The sequence below is a fragment of the Medicago sativa genome, chromosome 6 (genome assembly GCF_051527215.1).
Source record: "Medicago sativa cultivar Bolivia chromosome 6, Bolivia_mono, whole genome shotgun sequence".
Lineage (NCBI taxonomy): Eukaryota > Viridiplantae > Streptophyta > Magnoliopsida > Fabales > Fabaceae > Medicago > Medicago sativa.
Genome location: NC_140754.1, coordinates 15838971 through 15859041, shown reverse-complemented (window position 1 = coordinate 15859041; position 20071 = coordinate 15838971). Strand labels below are relative to the sequence as shown.

The 20071-nt window shown below is 31.0% G+C and overlaps 1 protein-coding gene across 2 annotated transcripts in view; it reads right to left on the bottom strand.

The window, feature by feature from the left end:
• Positions 1–20071, bottom strand: part of LOC146913207 (RNA-binding (RRM/RBD/RNP motifs) family protein) — a 28365-nt gene that overhangs the window by 6854 nt on the left and 1440 nt on the right. The window contains exons 2-7 of one of the 2 annotated variants that reach the window (XM_085716446.1): positions 19699–19762; positions 19501–19568; positions 18860–18949; positions 18648–18778; positions 16763–16879; positions 16363–16652 (exon numbers count right to left, since the gene is read on the bottom strand). In XM_085716446.1, the coding sequence (XP_085572572.1) occupies positions 16635–16652; positions 16763–16879; positions 18648–18778; positions 18860–18949; positions 19501–19568; positions 19699–19762 (488 nt within the window). In that variant the 3' untranslated portion in view covers positions 16363–16634. Of the gene's footprint in view, positions 1–16362; positions 16653–16762; positions 16880–18647; positions 18779–18859; positions 18950–19500; positions 19569–19698; positions 19763–20071 lie in introns of those variants that run through there. The other variant, XM_085716447.1, reaches the window with a different exon arrangement.

The following is a 20071-nucleotide window of genomic DNA, read 5'->3' as shown; positions in this document are numbered from 1 at the left end:
AGCACACATTCTAGAAACGTAATGTCAAAATCTACCTTGTACGATTTTGAGAACAATAATGCTACATTTTGAGAACATCAAAGTAGCAGCATCTCCCCATATTAGAAGATCAATCAATACATACATTACAAGCCGCCAAATACCTGCAAGGGTGATAGTGAAAAATCTTCGATTAAAAACCAATGATTTCACGCATGTTGACATATTTATAAAATTAAAGGACAGAAGATAGGGAATGAAACTTATACTTACTGCATCTAGAAGATCATCTGACAGTTCGGTTTTACTTTTTTTAGCATTAACAGCAGCTATAGGCTTTGTTTGAGGGAAATGCCGAATCACTCTTTCAACATGTTTAACCTTCTGCTTCTGTGCAACGTAAATGAAATGATATCACTAGTTTCATTCCTCTATTGCAAGAACTCACAATTTCCAAAACTGAAGAGAAATTGCAAAGAATGCTAATAACTGAACTTTGCCACTGCCAAATTCTTTTAGCAAAGATGCATTCAAGAAAGAGGTGAGAGTTTGTTTCATCAGTAATGTTGCAAACGCTGCACATAGAAGGAAATTGACAGCCTCTAGAAGAAAGGTTGTCATATGTAGGTAGCTTGTTGTGCAAGCATCTCCATAACATCATGGATTTGGAAGGAGGGATACTTTGATGCCAAATAGTTTTCGCCCAATGTATATTCTGATCAATTGAGGAACGAAAAAGGTAAGCATCCTTGAATGAGAAATCACCATCGAGAGAGCTTCCAAAAAAGTCTGTCCTCTTTTTCTATCACAGGTATGGTTACTTTATTCATAATTGAAGGTAGGATTGGGAAAGCTTGAGAAATTCAATCAGGAATGATAAATTAATATTGAGACCATTTCCAAGATTCCAAGAAGTATTGCTAGAAACCTCATGGAATTTGTGCTTTACACTGCTGCTCCACACAGAAGAGAAGATATGATAAACAATTAAGCCTTCGTTTACTTTATCGAAATATTTCTATTTTTATTTTCTAAAATGTATATTAATTTTATTTATTAACAAAAAGATACACTTTTCGGTCACTATTATAAGCAAAAATCAGCATTTTATATTCATTCATTAAATGATGTATGTGGTCTATAATAAAGACCACATACATCATTAATTGAATGAATCAAACTACCGAGTTTTGTTTATAATAGTGAGGGTGTACTACATTATGGGTGGTTTCTTGCAAACAATGAAAGCGACAAAAACTTGTTTTCATTTAATTAGGGATGTTCAAAACCGAACCAACCCAATAGAAAAATGACAAACCAAAACTACCCAAACCGAAACCACAAAAAACCGTATTTGGTTATAATGTATTCAAACTACTTTTTGACTCAACCACACGGTTTGGTTAGATTTGCGATTTTTATTTTACCAACCGAACTAAACCTCACCAAACCGCAACATGAGAGATTATTTTTTAAAGGTTTAGGTTAAAGGAGAAATATTAATTAAACTTATGTAATCCAACCAAATATTCATAGGAACTCAATGTAAAGTTTTATAGAAAAACATATTTTTACTCCCGTCTAGTTTCTTCTTTGCTTTTTATGTCAAAAATATATTTATGTGCTTTAGTTTGTTATTACTTGCACTTTTGCAAATTTGTTTATGTTAGATACATCTTATGAGAGAAACTCAATGAGAACTTTTAGAGAATGATCAAATCATAGTCTTTTACATATCTTATCAGGGTTACATTTTGGTCTATGTTTTTAATTTGGTATATACGTTGATGACAACATTATTGGACAAAAATGAAATTATAATGTTGGAAAGAAATTGAAACATTGCTGAAAATAAATTGTTTTTAACTTTAACTTTGATTTTGATGTTGGAAACTAAAAATTGTACCGTGTCATAAAAAACCACAACAGAACCATTCCAAACCGCATTAGTTTGTTTGGTTTGATTTTTATTTTAAAAGTTCATCAAACCAAACCAAACTACATGCTTTTTATCTTGCATTAGAATGACTTTTAGTCTAAAAACTGAATCAATCTACATCACGAAAAACCCCTATCTTTAACTAACATTTCATCTTCACCTTTCATTTCAAAACTCTCGCATTTTCTTTTATGTAGCCTAGGGTACTAGACTTGCACACATTAAGTGTGGAGAATCCATGGGTTTGAACCCAAACTTTTGAATATTATTATCATTAAAACTACCAACCGGATTGTACTTATAAGACAATTTCACATCTAACAAGTTGAAACAAACACATACTTTAAACAAATGAAACAGAGAGTATTTTTACAAAGTGCAAGGCTGAAATAAATTCTAGAGTTATAGAAAATATTGTATTTGTAAACCTTAGCTATACCAAACCTCAATTTCTAGCACATCGAACAGCAAATTGACAAGGGCTATTGTTGACCTTTTTATATCAAATCAAGCAACTCAGTTTTCTTAGTCATTTATGTGCCTCTGATGTGTAACAGCTTTTAACATGCTCTAGTTTTTGTCTACATGGTAATCAACAAGATGTCAATTTTTGTAAAGTTTGTACTTATTCAAACCAATGTATTTTGTCCAACCAAGGAACCTCTAAAATAATCTACATTCAAAGATTGAAAATGCTATTGAGTTCAATCTCACATCAACGATACCATCTACTCCCATATCGTTTAAATGGTCCAATAGGACACACAATACAAATAAGTAATTTGAACACCGTTGAAATCACCACAAAAACAACATAATCACGAGTACATCTGTTTTACATGTCCTTTCCCAAAAATCCAAAAAACAACATGATCTCGAAATCTAATTTTGTTAAAAAAAAATTATATTTCAATCAAATTGAGAGGTTTGAGATTTGCGCTCACATTGGATCACGTTGTGCTGGTTGGAAAAAAACTATTGATAATGTTTTTCCTACTAAATTTTTCAAACGATCAAACTATAGATGATATCGTTGAATCGCTAGTTAAACCGATAGCATTTTTAATATCTGAACATAAACTCTACACTTTTGGAGTCACTTAGTTGGATGAATATGGCTTTGATATTATAAAAATATTTGAACTAACACTATTTTCTATAAATAGGTTTCATAAAACAAGATCAAATATTGTAAACTGAAGAAGAAAATGAGATGCAAAAATTAGAAACCAAGGGAAAAAAAATTAATATCAGGACATAGCAAGAAATTGAATATGGTGATGGTAATGCACACAAAAATAAACTTTGTTTAAACATTTTTTTTTAAGAGAAAATAAACTTTGTGGTGTTTGTATCACTTATTTTGCGGTCATATTTATAGTGAAAGTTAGGTTAAAATCCTTGTGAGATGAGAAAAAGCTTGAGAATTTTAATTAATTCTTTATAATTTTAAGCACAAAAATGGAAAAGAAAAAAGGTAAATGAGAAAGATGAAATTGGATGAAGCTGAAGAAGTGAAGATGGATATATGATGCGAGCCTTTAGATGTTTTAACGTGTTTCATAGGGTTTTGGAAGGCGTTAATATTTTTTAAATTATAAAATCCAAAATCAATAGTGCACGTGAAATACTAATAGGTGAAAAAAAAAAAACATCATTAACAATAATTCTTGCACAATACAAGAAGGTTTATACTCACACACAATTGGATAATGCATTAAGCCAAACTCAAAGAAGAAACACATGATATTGTCTTCATTAGATAACAGACACACTTTCATGTTTCTAACAAGAAAAACATAGGATGTTGCAACCGTTAAAATCCAATCAGTCTTTTGTCATAATCAAATAACATTATATTGGAATCAAAGTACTCAGCATTCTAGACAACAGCAGATTTGGAGTTCACAACTCATAACATTTTGTAACAAAGGTAAAACGATGGAAAACCAGGTCTTGTCCAATATAATTCAAAATTCAACTCCATTTGGCATTATTGCCCCTTATGTATACAAATTACTTTGATTTCAAGTTTCAAACCCTGGATAAAAAAGAAAAATATTTTCTAGATAACTTGTTCCAAGACTTTTTACTACCTATATGTAAATGACACGGGAGATTTGGAGAGACTTTAGATTAACAGGTGCTTCACAATGGTAACTAATCTATCTAAATAAAAACATAACAATCATCCAAATAACTGACTTAAACATAAACATCATCAAAACTAGCTATGCAAGTCAATGGAGACACTTAGATCATGGATTGTGATTTTTGTTTAAATTATTAGGTATATTGGAGTTTCATTGGATACTGATAGTGTGTAGTAAAAATTCATTAAAAATTTGAATTTATTTCAAAAATAAATTAATATAAAAATATAACATGTTGAAATACCAAAATATTGCAAGATTCGTTTCATATAAGGAAGCACTTGAAGAGGAGAGTGAAGCTGAAGAAAAGGAGTGACCGACAAGTGTGCTTCACATAGAATTCGAATTGCACTGACAATATCATCCATATCATGATAGTTTAAAAGGTCAAGCAAGATACATTACAAATAAGCCATTTAAGCACTATGCAAATCACAAAAACAGCATAATCACAAATACCTCTATTTCACGGGTCCTCTCCCGTAAATCCAACAAAAAACAATATGTCGCGTGACATGAAATGCCTTCTACACTTAAAGTCATGCATCATGCATTGCTTCTTTGGGTTTTCGATGAGGACCCGGAAACATAGCTACATGTTATGTTGGTGATCTTTATCGTGTTAAAAAAGTTTATTGACCATGTATTATTTACGTGATATTTTGAACAATCATATCAAAGATGATCTTGTCGACCTCAATTTGTTTTCACTCACATTGTTAATCTTCGAATGTAAATTGTATACCTTTGTACTAATACAATTTGTACAATCTCTTAATTCATCTCATCCACATAAAAGCGATGAGACTTTTGAAATCAAGAGCATTTACAAATAAGAGAGTTTTGTAAGTGTTTGGGTGTTTTTGGTGTTTCATTTGAGTAATATTTCATTAGAAGAGTTTTATAATTAGAAAAAAGAAAACTAGAGTTCAAACAACAGCAACAAATTTAATCGTAACAAAAACTAATATAAAATTAGTGAAATAGCATCTAATTAAACTGAGATTAACTAGCCATACATTTTGGAGCGAAATAGCATTAATAAATTACATTTTTTCCTTCTTTCAAACATGTCAACCCACATTTTCATTACACACCCATTGCATTACTCTTGGTTAATTTCGTACAAAAAAACACTATCTTTCATGATTTTTTAGTGGAGCTTGTTTAACAAAACTAAGTCCAATAGAAAAGAAATAAAAGATAGCATATTTTGAAAAACACAACATAATAAAAAGACAATAAAAAGGTACGGGTGGAAGAAAGACAGAGAGCAAATAAATACTGAAACTTAGTGACTTTGTGGTCATATTTATACTGAAAATTAGGTTAAAGTCTTTGAGTTGTACGTGCCTCGAGCAGTTAGAATTTCAACAAAAAATGGAAAAAGGTTAAAAGTAAATGAGAAAGATGAATTTGAATTTAGCTTAAGATGGAAATAAATTATCCAAGAGAAGATTGACAAGGCTCCTGTGTTGTTGATATTTAATGTGATGTGAGTCTTTAAATGTGTATTTATCTACGGCCGAGAATACAAGTCAATGAAGGCACATGGATATTGTCTAGTCGAAATTCATTAAAAATTTGAATTTATTTTAACAAATAAATTAATATAAAAATATAGCATGTATAATTACCAAAATACCTCAGATGCGACTTCACTTAAGGAAGCACTTGAAGAGGAGAGTGAAGCCGAAGAAAATGAGTTATCGACATGTTTTCACAAGAAACACATAGGATGTTCCAACCGTTAAAATCCAATCAAGCTATTGCAATATGCAATTTTCCATTTCACATATTTCATATGGAGTAAAAGAATATTGTGATATGTATTGCCAATCATAAACTCTAAATCTTTTTTCATACTTGGAGGCTAACAATAATTAAGTGAAATAACAAAATTCAAATTCCTCCTTTGTTTTTGCTTCAAAATTGGATTTGGAAATAAATCAATCAAGAATGTTGACACATAGATAAAAGGTTTCGAACTCGAGTTCTAGGCCATGCCATAGTGTGCGTCTATCAACCAATCTATCATATTTTTTCTCATGTCACCACAATCTATCTTGTACCCTTTTGGGATGGTGTTAATTTCACACTCTTCAAGCTGGTGAAATTTGTAGAAATCATTGTCATAATCACTCGAACATATTTTTTCTTTATTGTGGATGAAGTTTTCTAAATCATCAATATATGAATAATCTTCCTTATCAACTCGAAAATGGGGGCAAATACAAAGCATCTTCATTATTGAGATTGATAAAAAGAATAATGGTGCTAGAAGAAAATATGATAAAGGGAGAATAAACGTTGGTTGACATTATTGCCTGTTTTGTATACAGATTACTTTGATAACCAGTTTCAAAACCTGAATTCAAATGAATAAATACATCAAGGTAGCAGCACCCCTCCCTCAAAAAAAAGGTAGCAGCACCCATAATAATAATAATTAATATATATATATATATATATATATATATTTAACTACCAAAAAAAAATTAATGAGTAGGTATATTTTTATATCTAGTTACCACTAATAATATATATATTTAGCTACCCCAAGTTTTATTTTAGATGGAATAATTTTTTTCCACCCTTATCTACTTTCCTGTTGAATTTCAAATTATTTAATCTCATCTTATAAGAACTAGAGGATTAACACCAAAGAAACATAGTAATATTCTTTGGTTTAACAAATAAAATATGACAACAAAAACAGAAGACTCTCAGAAACACACTCATTTCGTTTGTAATTGGATGAGACCGTACCAACCGGCAACAAAGATTCTTCTCAATCGCACAAACATCAGACATTCACACAGGTTTGATCAAATAATTTTCATTTGTAATTTGCTTTAGAATTATTTAGCAGATAGCACCACACCAGACACTTGTTCACAACTCACAAGCCACTATATTTCTATACTTAGTTTTTATACTTTTTAATGTTTTAGTTTAGCAATTATATAAAATAAAAAAAATTAGTTTTAGGTTAGCAAAAAAAAAAAAATAGGTTAAAACAATTTGTGTTATATTATAGGGTCTTGTTGCTAACCAGTGCCCTAAGGGCAATGGTTAAGGATTCCATTAAAAGAAACTTTGTCTTGAAAATACAAGTCTTTACCTTTTTCTTAGCAATAATTACACCACTTTCGATGCAAAATTACTTATTTCAGTACTTTAACCAATGCCCAAAGGGCAATGGTTAGCATTCTCCTATATTATATAGCTTTACTTTTGGTTCTTATTATTTTGTGACATTTAAACAACAAAAATTTGTATGTTTATTTGATTTATTATTTTAGATATGAGTAAAATGAAAACTATTGACAAATTCTTTAAAATAATGAATACAAATGCTGCAAGTGGTTCCTCTCTAATTAAAGCATCCAATCTCAATACTTCATCTCAAGAATATGAACAATCTAAGCCAAAGCGCCAAAGACTTTGTCGTGAAGAATGAGTCGTTCTCAAATTGAAGAAGATCCAGGATTGCGACCAATGATTTGGGACTTTCTTGTAAATCAGTAAATCAAAGAGATGAAATTTGCAGTGCTTATCTTAAACATGAGTCATGCCAACCTATTCTTTGAATGTATCCTTTATCAAATGATGATTATCCTCGTTGTTTCAAGCTTCTTGGTTTGAATTATTTCCTTCTTAGTTAGATTATTCTCATGAAAAAGATTCTATCTTTTGTTTCCCATGCTACCTTTTTGGTAGAGAGGCTTCTAATCGTCCAAGTTCTAATGCTTTCATTGAAAAAGGATTTAATACTTGGATGAAAGTAAATAGTGGGGAATTGAAAATGGACTACTTTTAAATCATGTTGGAAACAAACCAAACTCTCCACATAATATTTGTGTCCAATCTTGTGAGGCTATGTTGTCAAGATCACAACATATTGAACGACTAAAAGACAAAGTTTAGAAGAGATTGAGAAAAATCGACTTAGACTCAAAGCTAGCATTGATTGTGTAAGATGGTTAACTTTTCAAGGTTGTGCAATTAGAGCTCATAATGAAGATACAACCTCTAATAATAGAGGAAATTTCAAGAACGGTTCTTTGATGTTGTCCATGTTACTAGTGCAATGACCTTGAAAAATGAGTTGGTAACTATTCTTTCTCGTTTCAACCTTGAAGTTGAAAATATTTGAGGTCAAGGATATGATGGTGCTAGTAATAGGCGCGGTGAATGGAATGGCTTGGAAGCTTTGATGCTTAGAGATTGTCATGTGCTTATATGTCCATTATTATGCTCACATATTGCAATTGGCATTGGCTGCATAATCAAGAGAAGTAAACTCAAGACAAAATAAAGAAACAAAATGAGTGATTATTTTCTTGCAAATAACTTGGTTATTTACATTAAAAATGACATTGCAAGTCATTTTAGCTCAGATGCAATTATGAATGAGTTTGAGTCTTTGAAGGGTCGAGTTCGATTTTCATAAATAGCGACTATTAGTTTTTATTTCCTTTGTTATAGCTTTTTTGGTACAATATGCGGTTCTACTATGGACTAGTATGTTGTTGCTGCATTTTTGGTATAATCGGTTCTTGTTGAATCAAGTGTATTTTATGAAAAACACTTTATATAAGTAATAGTTATTGTGAGTTTTTTTGTCTGCCTGGTTAGATTTACTATTTGTTTAAAAAAAAAATTATATGTAGTCTTCTCATGGAAATATTGTTGACTTCGCCGTTGGTCACTCTTTCCACTTGTTGAACCTTCTGCTTCTTCTGAGCAAGGCAAATGAAATGATTCTTCAATATGCATAATACTTACTGAAAATTGAACACTACATATAACTGCTTCTAATAAATTAGGTGATATGATGTTAAAATGAAGTGTCTAATTGCTGAGAATCTTTAGAAATAGGGATCAAAATTACAGTTTGACCAAAATAGAGAGACCAAAATTACATTTAATACAAATGAGAGAACTAATATTAGTTATTTGTATTCTTTTGGTTACATATTAGTTATTTGGATGTAACTGTGTATGTTCAAAGAATAAAAAAAATAAAAAATTATAGATTAAAAAATTATGGTTAAATGATATTGATGAGTAAGAGCTACATTTTGCTGACCACAATTTAAAATCATCACCTAACGGCTACAAAAGACTCAGGTTAAATTCTCATCAACCACCAAACCTCTATAATCTTCAACCACACTCACTCTTAAAATTCTTATTATTTGCAAAAATTAGAAGCAACCAAACAAGCATATCCAGAAACAAAAATAGTATAAGATGACACAGGCATTATGGATGATCTGAATCAAACCATAATTAGAAGCATCACTTGTAGTAGCATTTTGTTCAAAATAGGAGTACAAGCATATCAAGAAATGATAAGAGTACAAGTAAGCTTCTATTTCTTGAACATGGTAAGTCAAATTGTCATACTCCATATTGTAAATAGGAGAATATTAACACGGAACAAAGGAGAAAAAATATGTTTCCTGTTCGTATTTGTCCTCTCACTCTCTCAACAAGGAATAACTTGTTGTTAATGTTGTGTTACTCTATGTAATGGGTTGATCGAAATACTACAAGCAAGGCTTCTGTTTATAGGATACCAAGTGATATTTCCTATCCACTTGTATTTATGTTGTCGTAAAAATATTAACAATGGCCGACCAATCAGATTGCAAATGCAAAAACTTCATTGTCTTAATTAATATTCACAGGTCAACAAGGGTTCCATTTCTGTTCAAAAGTCAACATATATGTTTTCACAATCTCTTACTTACCACTTTAAGTGGGAGATTGTGAAAACATGTAAAATTGCCTTTGTTGACTTTTGAAGGGAATTTGTTTTGAAAAGTGATGAGAGATGGGGAGGGGGAGAAACCGTCCTATTTTCTAAGTTGAGAGCATAGTCCTAAATCCTAATACAAATTTAATATGATATTTATTATGGACAAAATATTTCTTAATTAAACAAGAAAGTTTTGCTTATCTTGTCAAAAAAGAAGAAGAAGAAAGTTTTGCGTATAAGTAAGTCTGGAAGGAGTAATTATTCTTCATCTTACTTTTAAGTGGAAAACATGAAGACTTTTACCTTTATGGATCCAAAATACAACTTATATTCTCAACTCTTCAACATATAAGAGTTAAAAGAAAAGATCAAACTCCACAGCTATATTACTTATGCATAAACGAATAGGAGATTTGAGCATACTCCCACCGTCTTGATTATGAATAATCTATTATTTTTTAGGTTCATTCAATAAAGGATATGTTGTCTATATTACAAACTACATATATCATTCATTCAATGAATCTTAAAGGTAAAAGTTGCTTAAAATTGAGACCGGAAGAAGTGTTTAACTTTAGCAGTTAAAGGGGAAAAAATGCTCTCAAGAAATTAAACATATCAAAATTTGACGAGATAGCAAAGGCAAATCTTATTCCATCTTTTAATATGTGAAGAACAAAACCATTAAACAACTAAATAAATACTAAAAAGTTATAGTGAATATTAGAAAAATGTAATCCTCGCACATGGAACAACACATTGTCAAGTAGAAGTACACAATCATTGTTATATCGCAGACGATAAAATCGACCATTGCAAAACTATATATTATCCATTTGCATCCGAAGAGCTATTATTGAGTTTTTTTATACCAAATCGAGAGACCCGGTTCACTTAGCCATTTGATACCTATGATGTGTGTTAACATGTACATACAACATAAATAAGTCTTTTGAACACGATTGAAATAACAAAAAACAACATTGTCACAAATATGTCTATGTTTTGGTTCCTCATCCACAAGTTTCAGTTGCAGTATGTCACATGAAGTTGAGTGTATTTTGCACACCCAACATCAAACGTCATTCAGTGCTTCTTTAATTTATGGACAAGAAGCCAAAATGCGAGATATCTGTGATAACATTTTGTTGGGTGATCTTCATATGTTAAAGAAAAATATATTGACGTTGTCTTCACTACTGTATCGTTTGAATGACCAAACTACTACATATGATATGGTCGACCTCAATTTGTATTACGTCACTTCTTTAACCTACAAATTTAGACTCTACTATTGAAGCCACTTAATTTGATGAATGTCAATCTGAATTAATACCATTTGTACAATCTTAATTCATCTCTTCCACATAAGAGCTACGAGACTTGAAATCGAGAGCATTTTCTGAGTAGAACGTTTTACGAGAGTGTTTGGGTGTTTCTCAAAGAGTTTCTAAATAATATAGTTCAAACTTTCTCAACAATTTCATCTATAAATTATGATTGGTTAAAAGATACATTACAAATAAGCCTATTGAGCACGAGGGAAATCACCAAAACAACATAATCATAATCTCTTTTATTCTACGGGTCCTCTCCCATAAATTCAAGAAACTATATGTCGCGTGAAATCAATGCATTATGCACACTTAAAGTCACGCATCATTCATTGCTTATTTGGTTTTCAGGTGAGAACCCTAAAACATCTGTGATTAAATTGAATTAGGAGATTTTCATCATGCTAAAAAAGTTTATTGATGTTTATTCTTTACTTATTTTCAAATGATCATACTATATATGATATCGTCAACCTCAATTTGTTTTCCATCGCATTTTTTTATTTTTGAATGTAAAGTATGTACTTTTGAACTAATACTATTTGTACAATCTTAATTTATCTCTTCCACATAAAAGCCATGCGACTTTTGAAATTGAGAGCATATACAAATAAGAACATTTTATGAGAGTGTTCGAGTGATAGTGTGTTTCTTTGGGTATTGGTTAGTTAATTACGTACAAAAACTATCATTAATGATTTGTTAGTGGAACTTGTTTAACAAAACCAAGTCCAATAAGAAAGAAATAAAAGTGAAGACCAGAGTCCAAATCCAAACATAGAGAAAACATAATCAAGTTTGGAGCAGAATAAGGGATCAAAGCAATACTAGTAGATAGCAAGAAATTTAAAATGGTGATGCACAGAGAGAAATAAATTTTCTAAACATCAGTTAAAAGCAAAGAGAAATAAACTTCGTGGTTTTGGTATCATTGATTTTGTGGTCATATTTATAGGAAAAGTTAGGTTAAAGTTTTGTGTTGCGCGTGCCTTAACTTGTTGAGAATTTTATTTTTAATTAATCTTTTTATTTTTTGAAGCATACAAATGGAAAAAAGTAAAAGCTAAATGAGAAAGATTAAATTGGATTTAGCTTCACATGGAAATAAAGCAGTTAGGAGAAGAAGATTGACCTTAAGATGGTAAATGAGTGGTGATCGGTTGAAATATCAGCCTTTAGATGATGAATCATCAACGGTCGAGAATGCAATTTAGTGAATTAAGGCACTTGGATCATGGAATGAAGATAGGAATAGGGTTCATTAAAGTTGGGCACAACGATACTCCAATAAAATTATGTTATAAGAGGTTAACACAACACGACGTAGGATGTATAAAGTAATGGATACCCATAGGTAGATAGATTTAAGAATTTTTTATTTTTTATTTTATGAAATCACTAACCAATGTTCTTTAGACATTCTTAGCAAGATTCACTGAATATGCAACCTTAAAATAATATAGATTTGAAAATTTTATTAAACACTCATAATTCCCATTTCATATATTTCTCCATTTCGTGTCAAACAGTTGAATCATGACTTGAAATTCTTGCTAGTTTGATCTCCGGTTCGTTATTCTCCAAAGCTGATCAAAACTACAGCTGCATTAAGACCATTAGAATGTATCCCTACTATTTTATATCAGAAATTCTAGAACATTGTGTGTGATGACATGATAAATTTGGTCCTTTATATTCTCAACTATGGAGAAGAGTTGTGTTGGATTGAAAAGCTAAAGCACTATTGTGTGAGATGAAATATTCAGGAGAAGAATATGAGAATAAAACTATGTGAATTTTATTGTATAGAGAAAATGCAAAATACAAGTGCAATAACCCTATATTATATAAAGAGAGAGGATGTTAACAAAATGCAATTACTTGATAAACAAGTAACCTTGTGATCAAGTTAATCTCTAACTAACTCAATCTTATTAAGCTAATATGTAGATTAAGTAACTAACAAACTAACTACTTATAGTTTTAATTATACAACTAACACTCCTTCAATTATCCAAATCTGTACTGAACCAGTTAGGATAAAGTTAAGGAGGTGATTGACTGCATTGCTTCTACCTTGATTCTAATTTCATGCGACATTGATCATTAAATATAATTAAAGAAATGTCAATTTATAGGTCGGTGATAAAAATAATCGCGACAGTCAAAAGAATTAGAAACAAAAGTTACACAATTTTCTTATGCACAAAACGACGATTTCTTATTTTTGCACGTCTAGATTGTGTAATCCAAACAAATTGCGTGTTTTGAGAAGTGTTAGAAGGAGGGGGAGAGAAACCATCCTATTTTCTAAGCTTCTATTTCTTGAACATGGTAAGTCAAATTGTCATACTCCATATTGTAAATAGGAGAATATTAACACGGAACAAAGGAGAAAAAAATATGTTTCCTGTTCGTATTTGTCCTCTCACTCTCTCAACAAGGAATAACTTGTTGTTAATGTTGTGTTACTCTATGTAATGGGCTGATCGAAATACTACAAGCAAGGCTTCTGTTTATAGGATACCAAGTGATATTTCCTATCCACTTGTATTTATGTTGTCGTAAAAATATTAACAATGGCCGACCAATCAGATTGCAAATGCAAAAACTTCATTGTCTTAATATTCACAGGTGAACAAGGGTTCCATTTCTGTTCAAAAGTCAACATATATGTTTTCATAATCTCTTACTTACCACTTTAAGTGGGAGATTGTGAAAACATGTAAAATTGCCTTTGTTGACTTTTGAAGGGAATTGCAACCTTTGTCAACTGATGAATACGAACGACGGTAAAGTTTGTGGCAATTTGTCAATCAAATTGGTTTACCATTATTCATATTTCTATGGTGACATAAATATAAGTGGTTGAGAAATATCAGTTGGTAGCCTACAAATAGAAGTCTCATTTGTAGTAGCATTTCGATCATTTTAAAACAACAATAAGTGTATTTACTTGTTAAACAAAAATAAGTGTATTTACTTGTTAAGAGAGTAAAATGAAAAATACAGAGAGGAAAAATAGTTTCTTTACTTGCCTTGAGATCCCAAGAGCTATTATTGAACTTTTTTATATCAAATCAAGCGACTTGGTTCGCTTATCCATCTGCACCTCCGATGTGTGTTGGTTTTTAACATGCTCTAGTTTTGGTCTATGATTGTAATCAACAAGATGTCGATTCTTGTACCGCCTGGACTTGTTCAAAGTTCAAACCATGTATTATGTCCATTCAAGTGCCTCCAAAATAGTTTAAATTTGAAGATCAAAACGGTCATGGGTTTCAAATTGTCATTGAGAATATCATCTATTATTATTGTTTAAAATGTCTTGTAGGGTGTATGGTATAAAAAAAAAGTCTTTTAACATGATTTAAATCACTGAAAACAACACAATCACAAATACCTCTATTTTAGGGGTCCTCCTCCATAAACCCAATAAGCATCATGTTGCGTGATGTTGAGCATTTTACACTCAATGTCACGCGTCATTTTTTTTTCTAATTCGGTTTTTAGATGCGGATAAAAAAATTAGTAGAATTGTGATCACAGTATGTTTGACAATATTCATCGAGTAAAAAAAAAACTTTTTGATACATTTTACCATTGGATTTTTATACAACCAGAATATAGATGATATCTTTGACCTTTGTTTGTTTTCCATCACATTTTTAATCTCCTAATGTAGACTTTATATGTATGGAGGCACTTGTACAATAATGTCTTCCAGATAAGAGCTATGCTGTTTATGTACAATATTAACTTGGTTGCGAACAACATTTTGCAAATGATTAACTAGAGCTTGTTTAACCAAACTAAGTCCGATGACAAAAAAGAGTAAAGACCAAATTCCAAACATAACATACTTTGTCAAAGAAACAAAAAAATTACATAATAAAATAAATGATACTAATGAGGTATGGGTAGAAGAAAGAGTGAACAAGCACGGTGTTTTCAATTTGCAGCAACCAGCGAATTTTGTAATAACAAAGAAGATAAAAAAGTAGAATTATGTGAAGATATCAATAACGACTTTGTATAAACAGGTTTCATAAAACAAGATCAACGATTAAAAGCTTAAGAACAAAATGAGATGAAAAATTAGAAACCAAAGGCAAGGAATGAAATCAATTATATAGCAAGAAATTGAATATGGTCATGGTAAAAGCAAAGAGAAATAAATTTTGTGGTTTTCGTATCACTGACTTTGTGGTCATATTTATACTAAAAAGTAAGTTAAATTCTCAACCTCTTGAGAATTTTAATTTTAATTAAGCTATTTATTTTTTGTAGAAGAACAAAAATAGAAAAAAGAGAAAAGTAAATGAGAAAGATGAGATTGCTTGAAGCTGAAGATGGAAATAAAATAAGAGTTAGAGAGGCATGTGATGTTGCATGTGTTTGATGTTTAAATGATGTGAGCCTTTAGATGTGTATTTATCTACGGTCGAGAATGCAAGTGAGTGAAGACACTTGGATCATAGAATGGATTTTTTTTCTATGCTTGTTGTGAGTGTTTAAAAATGAAAATGTGATACCTTTTTAATAATGAAAATTTTATCTTCTTAAAAAAATTAAAATTTTATCATATAACATTTTAACAATGACAGTTTATTTTCTCACTCTTCTTTCTTCTCGTGCACCCTATCATATACATAATGATTTCTAAGGATGTTTTAATGTGTTTCATAGGATTTTTTAGGGTGTTAACGCTTTTTTAGATTATAATAAAATATAAACTTAGTAGGACGCATGAGAAACTAATAGGTGAAAAAAGAAACAGTCGTTAATAAATTCTTGCACAATACAAGATTTATACTCACACACAATCAGATAATGCATTAAGCCTAACTCAAAGAAGAAACACATGATATTGTCTTCATTAGATTAACAGACACATCCTCATGTTAAAATCCAATCAATCTTTTCCAGCATAAGATTCTCCATTTCACATATTTTATAGAGTACAAATCATAAACACCAAATTTATATCTTTGTTCATGCTCTTATTCTAACAATAATAAGGTGAGATCAAGAGATTCAAATTTCTCCTTTGTTGTTGCTTCAGAATTATAGTATTTTGAAAGAAATTGATCAAGAATGTTGATACAAAATTAAAGGTTTCAAGCACGAATTGTAGATACGTAATGTCACAATCTACCTTGTACGATTTTCAGAACAATAATGCTATATTCATAATCAAATAACATTATATTGGAATCAAAGTACTTAGCATTCTAGACAACAATAGATTTGGAGTTTACACTACAACTCATAACTTAACATTTTGTAACAGAACATGGAAAACGAGGTCTAGTTCAATTCAAAATTCAACTCCATTTGACATTATTGCCTGTTTTGTATACAGATTACTTTGATTACCAGTTTTAAAACCTGAATTCAAATGAATAAATACATCAAGGTAGCATCACCCCATATTGGAAGATCAATCAATACATGCATTACAAGCCGCCAAATACCTGCAAGGGTCATAGTGGGAAAATCTTCAATTAAAAACCAATGATTTAACACATGTTGACATATTTACAAAATTAAAGGACAAAAGATCAGTAATGAAACTTATACTTACTGCATCTAGAAGATCATCTGACAGTTCGGTTTTACTTTTTTTAGCATTAGCAGCAGCTATAGGCTTTGTTTGAGGGAAATGCCGAACCACTCTTTCCACGTGTTGAACCTTCTGCTTCTGTGCAAGGCGAATGAAATGATTCCTCAATATACATACTACTCATTGAAATTTGAAAAGCACATATAAAAAGAAGAAGCTGAATGTACTATTAAACTAATTTCTAATCAAAATGTTTGTGAAGCAAGTTATGTGAGCCAATGCGATAAAGCGTCAGCTAAAAGATGTAAATTGTCGCAAATTCTAGTGGATTGAGGGAAAAAGTTAACAATATTTTTTTATAATCTAAAACCAGTTCTTCCATTCCACGACACAATCTTAACCACAGAGCTTGCCAATCTATTCTGGCTTTAAGGAGTTAGAGTAATTCAACAAAAAAATTAAACAAACAAAAGATATTAAGAACTTAGAGTGGACCCCAAAATAAAGAGGAATCAGAAATTCAGAATGCACAAATTTTCTATGGATTGTAAATAAGTGACAGAGATCTAGCAACTATAGAATCAAACATCATCAAGCGGGAAGAATGAGTTTTTGACCCAAAAAGGGAATAAAACTCATAATTAAAACTAATACCAGTTCTGAACTCCTCTAAACCCTATCCCTAGCAAATCACAAACCAACATCTTAAATTTGCAGCAAAATCCAAACCCAATATTCTTATACATTGAAGTTCTCAAAATTGGATTTATTTATTTAATTTATCAACAATTTTCATTGTTAGGTGTGAGTCCTGAGCAGGAATATATAGGAAGAAAGTCTTCAACAGTTGGTAAAAAAAGACTGAATTGTTCTAGAACAGAGATGAACACCTTACCACCATTACAGAGAGAACATTTTCATTGGTTACAACAACAACAAGAACAACAACAACCAAGCCTTATCCCACTAAGTGGAGTCGACTACATGGATCAAATAACGCCATAATGTTCTATCCGAAACCATATTTGGATAGAACTCATTAACCTCTAAATCTTTCCTAATATCCGAAACCATATTTGAAAACAATTTTGCCTTATCATTTTTACAGAATGAATCTGGTGAGTACATAAAAAAGAAAGTAAAAGAAAGCAGTAAAAACACTATCATATGGTCTGCCAGAATTGCCAACCATGACAGCCATATGAAAACCAAAAGGAAACAACATCAAGACTCGACAATGAGGAAGCCATTGCCAGAGTCTTTGCTAGATTTGTCCTTTAAGAATCGGAGAAGGTTTATAATAGAACCCGAAAAATCAAGAAACGAACTGTATATTATTGAATGATAAAATGATGAACTCAAGAGCTTTACAATGGTGGAAATAGGAAATGAAAAGATAATTTAGTGTTCAGAGAATACCTATCAGAGCTAAGTTACTACACCAGAGAGAACTTACCCCTAAGGCCTAAACAAACTTTCAAAAACTTTCTTCATGACTTATTCACTACCCTTCCCTCCCTTTTATAACAGAACATTCCGTAAAATCAAGGAAAGTGCTACTGCTAACTAACTCTAATTCCTTCTACTTCTACTATCTTCTAGAAAGAGCGCTCATGTAAAGTGGGCCCAATAATTGGGCCAACTAGCATATTGGACCTTGGCGTTCTATCAGCCTTTTTTTTTTTTACAGAAAAGTAACCTTCATTCAAATGATAAAATAAAGATAGGTTTATACTTGTTATTTGCTAATTTCAAAGTCAAAAGCATAAAACAAACACGATATTTTGAATTAGAAAACCTAATCACAATGTTATTTTCTTAATGGGCAAATGCTGAAATTGAATTAAGTCATGGCACAATAATTTCATTTAGTTATAAATTTTGGTCAAGTGCAGAGAGAGTGTACCTTCTTTAACCTCTCATCTATAGCGTTCAAAGTACGCGACTGGTCAACTTTGGACATATAGAAATCTCTCTCTTTCTTGGCAGCAGAAAGTTCTAATGCCAGTTTTTGCTCCCGAGTAGCTCTCTTAAAGGCTGTAACAAATATATCTTGCTTTAGCTTGAAATGCCTATTTGTCGATAAATAAAATCAGGAACTGGTCATAAACTAATTACCTAGTTCTTCAGTTAGATCATCCCACTTGAACTTGCTTAAGTACTTAATATTCCAAAGGTCATAGTGGAAAGATGACCTCTTTCTTCCCCCTAGGTAAACAAAATAGAATTCAGAAACTCACAAAACCAAATTATTGCAAACAGAAAAGTAAAAAATATTCCAGCGACAAGAAAACACTGTTATGCACACGTTTTCTTTTCTTTATGTTTCTCCAAATATAAAGAATAAAAATAATTCTAGAGTTGGCAGCGTAGTATTGTGTTGTGATTTACATCAAAAGACTAAATAAGAAACAGCAGCACACATTGCCGGAAAAAACATGTATATCCCCTAGAAGTGCATAATCCTGCTAACACCATTTTTTTTCCACATAATATAGCAAAGTAATCCGTCCATACCAGAGTCATTTACAATAAGAAAAAGAAAATTATGTTCCTATTTATTTGATGTTTAAAATCTCCAACACATTATCAATTACTAATATTCAATTAGATCCTTATCTTCAGCTAATTTACAATAGAGATGATTGTAGAAAGATAACAGCCATTTCCATGTAAGAATTAAAAGTCAAAGCAAGTGATATATTTCTATTCAAGAATCGAGAGAATTTGTAAAAAATGACAATGAGTCAAACAAATACCTATTTGTTCACCATTTATGTTATTGGCAACCCTCTTGGCAACACATTTATTGGCGAATTCAACCCATCTACACAATCACAAAGCAAAAAACTAATCATCAAAACTCATCAACATAAACAAAATACCAACTTAAATTAGATACTGATCCAATCCAATTCCAAGATCAAATTAAACATTTAAAAAAAAATAATAATCACCCTTCTGAATAAGATTGGTTTTGGGATGCCCGGGCTCGCTTAGATTGCACTCTGGCATTAGAATCTGGCAAGTTAAAAAACAAATTAAAACCAACCAACTTTAGAACTAACCAAGTAGTAATATATCACTCTCTATTGTCTGGAATATAAGCAAAAAAGTACTCATTTATTCCGCGGTTTCAAATATAAAGAAATTTAACTATTCCAATATTTAATAAGATCATTTCTAAAATACCACTATATTAATATAGTTTTATTTTCCATTGGCTCTTTGAAGAGTTTCGTAAAATAAGTTCACACGCAGGACACTATCAAAAATGCACATATTTTTAATGAGATAATCAGATAAAGAAGATTAGCAGGATTTAACTAA